General features: G+C 40.1%; 1 protein-coding gene across 1 annotated transcript in view; it reads left to right on the forward strand.

Annotated features, from left to right (window-relative positions):
• Window positions 1-7,976, forward strand: part of afdna (afadin, adherens junction formation factor a) — a 107,633-nt gene that overhangs the window by 90,873 nt on the left and 8,784 nt on the right. The window contains 2 exon segments of the mRNA XM_087180389.1: window positions 3,757-3,891; window positions 7,810-7,976. The exon segment at window positions 7,810-7,976 is cut by the window's right edge and continues 1 nt beyond it. Of these exon segments, the coding sequence (XP_087036515.1) occupies window positions 3,757-3,891; window positions 7,810-7,976 (302 nt within the window).

The raw sequence follows: 7,976 nt of genomic DNA on the forward strand, positions 1-7,976 counted from the left end.
ATGGACATAACCACGACACGACGTTTGAAGAGTTAAAAAATGTCATGATTGAGGTTTCCTGTAGGATTTGGTTTCTCTTTCCTGCTCTAAACACATTTACTTATTCAGTGATGCAAGTTATTATCTCCAGCACAATATTGTTAGCATTGAAATGTCAGGCATTAATCAAATATCCAACAAATAGTTGTTTCCTGCTGAGCCTCCGATGTCATTAAATAGGTAAAAGTGAAATGAAAATAACTTTTTTCTTTTGTTGATTTTAACTTTTAATTAGCATCTTTCCCATATAATGCAAATGCAGCAGAAGTGCCGTGTTGCATAGCAAGAATGAACTGGGACCACTGGTCCTGTTTCTACAGGGTTCTCAGCTTCCCAACTGGATGTCGATGATTTATTTGTTCCATAATCTGGATAATGCCAAGGTAGAACTGGAGCATTATCTCGGCTGGATTTATATTTTTATAGTGGCGCACACCGTGTAATAGTTAGAAACTAAGCCGATAATACTGTAGGTATCATGAGAGCACCATTCTAGTACTAAAACAGCTGTAAAATGTCGAACTTGTTTCAAACTAATTCTTGTTGCTTTCTAAAAGTGGTTGACATCCTTACATACATAAATCTTTGCAGCTTTATTTTTTTATTTGTTGAAGCGTGACTGGTTGTGGTGAGACATGGTGGGCTGTGGTGGTGGGCACTGGAAGGTGTTGAATGTGTGAGGGTGTGGTTGTATGTCTGTTGATGTGGGTGGTCTGGAAGGATTAAAACATATACTTTTCAGCCTTTACCAGTTTACACCAAGTGATAAATGGATGTTTGTTTTTGTTTTTTTTATATAATGGCATCATTTAAACTTCAATCTAATGTATTATGTACTGTAATGTGTTAACTCCTTCTGGTTGCAAATGGACATTCAGCATAGTTTACAGTGAAAAAGGGCAATAACAGAGGAGAACTTCAAGTTTATTTATACTGTCCAAAATCACAAGAACCTAGACCCATCCTTAATCAGGGTGAATTACCAACCGAGTGAAGCGGACGACTTCTCCTACAGTCCTCAGGTTCACAGCGCGTCAATTGGTTTTAGTGATATGATTATTTGGACATTTGGACTTAAATTAAGCCATGAATTATTTTAGTTTATATTATAATGAGGTGCCCTCAGTAAGAATGTGTTTAAGCAAATCCCCATGAACTAGTTAATGTGGGGGGGGCCTAACAGTAAATCTTTCCATGGGCCCCTCACTGGTTTATTTGGCCACGATCCTTAGATGATTGATTTGATTAAAGAAAGTAAAGATAAACTTTTCTTGAAGAAAGACAAACTCCAAACCAAAGAAATAATTTATGTGTAAATTAAAAGTAAAAACCTTGGGAAGAGTAGGCCGTGAAGTGAAAGATGTCACTTAAAGATAAAACTGAATGTTTGCAGTGACTCCAGTTATAATCTGGATTCTGTAGTTTTTGTTATTATTCCCTGATTTATATGTGTATTGGATCTCAAAATAGTGAGATCCATGTTTAGGATGTAGTTAGGTGGTGCAGTGGCTGCATTCGGACGTGGTGGATGAAGGAGCTTTTAAACAGCCGCTCATCAGCACAGTGGAGAAAAACAATGTTTTCACTTTACTGTTTGTCCTCCCTCTCCCTTTCCTTATTTCTATTTTACTCCTCAGTTTCTCCTCCCTCTTCCCTCCCCTCCCTTTTGCCAGTTTATTTTTATCTCCTTCATACTTTCCTATTCAGTATTTGGGTATCTCCCTTTCCTCCCTCCCTACCTCCTCTCCATCTCTCACTCTTTATTCTCTTCTTCTTCTTCTTCTTCAGCAGCAGACTGCTGTCCCAGCTATCTCTGTTCTAGACTTGGTATGTTCTTCCTGTTAATGACGAGTATCCTCTCCCTGCCCTTACATCACTTCCTGTTTTCTGTCTGGGCTGCGCACCTGCCCGTGTTTCCTATATGTGTTTCTCCCCACCCATCTGGACTACTGTTGTCGTTTCATGGGGGTGGGTCGGGGTTGGAGGCAGGGCTTGGCCATGATTAGCTACAGAGCAGCCGGTCATGGAGAGGCCGTCCTGGGATGCTTGATGTTGTTTGGCTGGGGAAGCTGTCCATCTCTTTGTCCACTCAAAACAACTGCTGGGGGGGACGTCGAGTGAAGCTGCTGGTTCCAGCGTTAAAATACTGGTGTTTCCACAAATCATAAAAGCCACAGGAAACCGAACCTGTCCATGCGATTAGAGTAGCAGAGCTGAGGTCGGCGTGAGACTTGTCAGCAGTGATGTTTTGAGTGCATACTGAGGTGGCACCTGCATGGCTGAATTCATCACAGGGGGGGCGTCCAGGTCAAGATCCATGCATGATAGTCCTGTGAGCCCCCAAAGCTGCCTGCACAGGGCCTCGTCATGATGTTGTGGTGTCTATGAATCCATCTATCTGTCCACTCATCCATCCATCCATTTGTGTGTGACCAGCTAAGCCTCTTTATGTTCTTCTTTTAAAGGGTCTGCTCACCCATAATACAAAAAATGTATTTTCTGACTTACTTCTATTGTTATCTCTCCAAGCAAATGGTTTTGGTTTCACTTGTCTTGGTTGTAGGTGTTGGTCTTTAAGAAAACAGGCTCTACTTTATATGAAGTCTTGTTTGGAGCCAGCAGCAAAGTTCCAGTGAATTCACACATAGGCACTCACCAATGTTTTTATTACATCTTTCTTTGAATTAAATTATTATCAACAGTCCATCACACACACACACACACACGCGCGCGCGCGCGCGCACACACACACACACACACACACACACACACACACCAGGTGAGTGTGTCAGGGTGTCTCATATCGGTGATTATGTAGACTTCAATTCCACCCGTCAATCTATAAAAGCCTTCACCACTCTTAAAAATATAATATATGTACAAATTATATTAAAATACAATTACAATATACAATACAATTATTTGATAATAAAAACGAATGGTAATTAAATTAGATTCTAAAAAACATTATTATTATATAATATAAGGAATAAAAAACAAATCTAAATAAAATAATAGTTACAAAAAAAATAGATTTATACAGACTCTAAGAAACACATCTCACAACCTCTTCACACAGTTTCTGCATGGACAGATTCCACTAGGGGTAAATGACAAAATATGTTTTTGTTATTTGGTTGAACTGACCCTTTAACCACCGTCCAGACCAGGGAAAAGGTCTGTTTGTTTTTTGTGTCACCGTATTTCACTGGGTTTGTGTTGGGATGGTTTGAATATTTCTGCTGCAGTTACTTCCGGTACGCTTGATTTACCCTCCCTCTCCTGCTCAGTGGGACCTTTAAACTTAGGATGAACCAAAATCAAGTGCACCTGAAGTAGCTTAAAGAAAAGGGCTGCTGTTGTTTTTGCTCTGCCCTGTTCTGGTTGCTGTTGTTGCATGTTGTTGTTGCATGATCAGCAGTGTGTGTGTGTGTGTGTGTGTGTCTGACTGTGCTGTGTATTTGCAGTGCACACTGCTCCTCCCCTCTGGAGCAGTCCTGTGAGACAAATCAGACTGCCTCACATTATTATGTTAGTGAACATTAGTGTTGGAGCAGTGAAACAGACATTTGATGTGGAAATGTTTTCAGGGTTTATGTATGAATGACATGATTGTTGTACTAATTGTTTGTTTTGTATGCATGTGTGTCCGTCTTTGCGTGCCTTTTGGCATGCTCTTCTGCGTGTGTGTGTGTGTGTGTGTGTGCATGTGAACAGTTGCAGGACGAGGAGCGACGGCGTAAGCAGCAGCTGGAGGAGATTCGCAAGCGGGAGGCGGAGGAGCGAGCAAAGCAGGAGGAGGAGAGGAGGTGGAGAGAGGAGGAGAGAGCCAAACGAGAGGCAGAGGAGAAGGTCGGTTTGTCTGTGAGCCGTCTGTGAAACTGTGGCAGCTGTGAGGTCAGAGTTCAGGAAAACAAGCGACTGTAGGATGTGTTGTTATGATATTTAAGCCTTTAGTGAGTCAGTCAGGGCAGAAGTGGAACAGGGTTGGGCTGATAAGAGATGTTACAGGATGATATTTTCCCACCGAATGTGCAAATAGCAATTAGTCAGTATTTTCAAAATACATGTTTCATGTATTTATGTATTTTCAGGCTGAAATAAGTTCTGAAATATACAAAAAACAAGACTTACAGATAAAGGAAAAGTTATGCTAAAAGCCTTTATTTAGCTGAGTATATTGGTTTAAAACATTTGAACAGCACTGAGTCATTAGAGCAGATGAAGTAAAAACAGATTGATTACACCTTGATGTGTTGATAAGTTTTTACTGTTTCTGCCCTGATGAAGACTCTGAAGTTGTTACTTTTAACATCATTTGCAAACTACATATTTAACCTAATAATTTTTTTTATTACTGGTACTGAGTGGAAGTTACTCAGCTTTGTTTAATTTGATATTCAAAGTTAAAGATAATTGCATGGAGTCAAAATAACCAGATATGACCAGTTTAAATACTTTATGCTAACATGGTACAATATGTGAAAATAGTTGTAGTTGTTGTTAAAATGTATTGTATGTAAATGTAAAGATACAGTGGATATTTATATAAAACACTTGATTTACATCCATGATATCAGATGTAGGTGACATATGGATTTATAAAAAAAAAAAATAAAAGCCCATCTGCTACATATCAGTCTAACCCTAAATCATACAGTGGCTTTGAAAAGTATTGAGACCCCCTCACACTTTACTGTGTAATACATTTAATTTAAAGTACTAGTTGTACTAAAGTAAAACGAGTAGCTTTTTTTGGCAATTAATTCTCGACAGAGTAACCCAAGGATCTGGGCTCAGTTTTGAGCGCCATAGAAATGGATAAAATAAATATATAATGATAAATATATAATATATAATTCATTCACTGATGTCTGTGTTTGTTTAGTTGTGGGTTATTGTGTGTAGAATTAATTACCAAAAAAACGTACATTTAATCCAGTTTAAACACAGTGAAGTGTGCAACATGTGAATGTGCCTGAAAATGTCCCTAAGCCACTGTATCTATGTTGTAATGACTTAATTTATGTTTTCCTTACTAAATACAGGCCATTCAGATTATTAGGAAAACGTCATATTACTAATATGTCTTATAAGTGTTAATTCATTTTTAAATGACCAGTGGTCTGATCTGGTGTCCACCCATCCATCTTCGACTTGTGTGTTAAATCAAACATACTCCGTGTTTTTTTTATCACTGTGTTGTTATTATTTTTGGTGCATTTGTCCCGTGAACTGCAGACCTAAACAGACCTGATCAGACCGCTGGATGTTTAAAAATCTGGCACTTTACACCACCACTTGGTTTATTTTTAAGATTTTAAACACTGAAAGGACAAGGGTTAAATAAAATGGTAGAAAGTTGACAGTTGTAACGTTTAAGAATATATTTAATATTTGTTAATGACATAATTTTTTTATTATATCGTATTGTGATGTTAAGACTGTGTTTCTGATGTTTAATGTTTATCTGAAGATGTCCAGTTGCATGTCCTCATCCTGTGCAGCCCCCCCACCCTATGTGACGTGTTGCCGTGTCATGTTATGTGCTCCCACCCACCTAAAGCATGGGACTCCCCATCATGTTGTTGTTGTTGTTGTTGTTGTTGTTGGTCGTTGTCAGTGTATGTCAGGAAGTTATTTGAGTTTTTTGGGGGGAAGCAGTTACATTATGATTTGTGAGGTTTTTTATTTTATTATTTTTTATTTAATTTTTTTGTTACCATTTCCATCCAGCATCGCTTCAGAAACTATGTTAAGGGAATGCTGCCCCACCCTCCCACTTTTCCCAAAAACCACATGCTTTATATTCACTTCATGCACACACGCACTCAAAGAAATCTACACCCTCCCGCCCCATACCCGCCCTCAGTCATCCATACCGTACATATTCAGAGACCCAGCCAACCACTCATTCAAACCCACGCACCCACTAATCCCTCCCAGTTTCTTCAGATTCCAAATGGGCTGATTCAACCATCACATCAGCTCGGATACATCAGCGTCACAGCAATAGAGATTTAACGGGGCTGTGTGTGTCCTTAGGGGTGATCAGGGTGAGGACACACAAGATCGTGACCACATTCAGCCCACAGCAGACCTTCAACACATGAAACGGACCAAAACAAACAAACGTGAAGATAATTTAACATCACAAGCATCGAGATTAAGCACATGTGACCCAGAGCAGCTGGTCGGGCTCCAAACCCAGAAATCTAAACACATTCCTCCAGTGTAGATTCATGTGTAACATCACAGGCCCCTTCCCTGAAGTGTAGATACCAGAGCTCAGCCACTGGAGTCACAACCATACCCACAAACCCTTTAGTATAAACTGAGGATACACATATGAAACATAGACAGTTTGAGCACACATGCCCACACCGAGCGCTGAGGGGAGGGGAGCTGGTGGTAGACAGGGTGGTCTAGGAAGCAGGTTTTTAGGTGCTGCAAAAGTAGAAAATATCAGACTTTTGTGGAGGGTAGAACAAGAAAGTCCTGGACTTATTTATCCTGTTGCCCCCGGTGTTTATACAAGATCAGGTCAAGTTTAAGAGGATGGATGTGACACTACCACTTCAGAACAAGTCCAGCTTAAGGGCATCATTTATAAAACTGTTTTTTTTTGTTTTTTAATGTATTCTTTAACTTGATCATCAAATAATTTCAAATGGCACACTTAAATGGATTCCTTCAGTTGTGGTTATGGTTTCTAGTTCTGCCTCCTCTGTCAAACCAGAGACATAAATCTAAAAAATCATGAAAGTAAACACATGAAAATGGACTTTTTTTCCTTGTAAATGATAATCATTGTGTTAATAGCATGTTAATCATTTAAGTAATCAAATGTGAGAATTTGCTGCTTGTCTCTCACTGTTAATTGAATATATTTGGGTTTTGGACTCTAGGTCCAACAAATCATGATGAGCAACACTTTATAGACGGAACAGCTAATTGATTGAAATTGATTACAGCGATTTGAATAAGTAAATAACAGATTCATATTCAGTAAAATATGCATCCCTGAACAACAAATTCCAGCTGTGCCAGCTGTGTTTTCACACTGCTGGCACACAGCATGTTGCACACTGTAGCTTTAATAGAAATGTCACTCGACTGTTAAGTGTTGACGCCTTATTTGCATCAGTAAAGTTAAGTTCTGTTCAAAAAGGAGGAAAATGTAAGTCCACACTTCAGCATCAGCTGGAAAATCATCCATTTCTACTTCAAAATATATTTTTTTAACCTGCTTGATGGGCCTTTTTGACCGTTGGCATTTTGACATGTCACAGTAGGAAAAGCACAGGGACATGATAGTGTGACAGTGAACACAACACCAGGACCCTGAAACAGAAGCTGTGACATGGAATTCAGCCATAATTAGTTTTATAATTCACTTGTGTCTTTTTCATACAGTGACATGTCAGAGTGTCTCGGGTGAAAAAGGCCTGTTAATGGAGTGAAAACTTTTTATAAATGAGTGCCCTTATCTATGAGTGTAAGCATCAGTTCTGTCATGGTGGACTTAGATGGACCAAATCTTTGTATCTAAGGAGGCAGCCCAGTTAGACCAGGTCTAATGAAGCCCAGGTTTAGTTTGTGTGAGAGTCTGGGAGACAGGTGTCGGGACACATGTGGTTTGTAATGTAGTGGTGCTTGATGTCTAATAGAGCCCCAGCTGTAGTCTGTAGCTGATTAGCCAGTGAGTGTCCTTTACTGAGGTGAGAGCCAATGAGAGTGGAGCGTACTAACAGGTTGTCCCTCCCCTAGAGGAGACAGGAGGAGGAGTACTACACTCGCCTGGAGGTGGAGCGGCGCCGGCAGCATGATGAGGCCGAGAGAAAGCTGCTGACGCCCGACGAGCCGGCCGGTCTGTATCGGCCCCCGCTGCCCCGGGATTACCAACCCCCCGCCCCCCACAACCCTACTAACACCCC

The sequence above is a fragment of the Seriola lalandi genome, unplaced genomic scaffold (assembly GCF_002814215.2).
Source record: "Seriola lalandi dorsalis isolate HSWRI2012SDOR001 ecotype SW California unplaced genomic scaffold, Sedor1 jcf7180002054901, whole genome shotgun sequence".
Classification (NCBI taxonomy): Eukaryota; Metazoa; Chordata; class Actinopteri; order Carangiformes; family Carangidae; genus Seriola; species Seriola lalandi.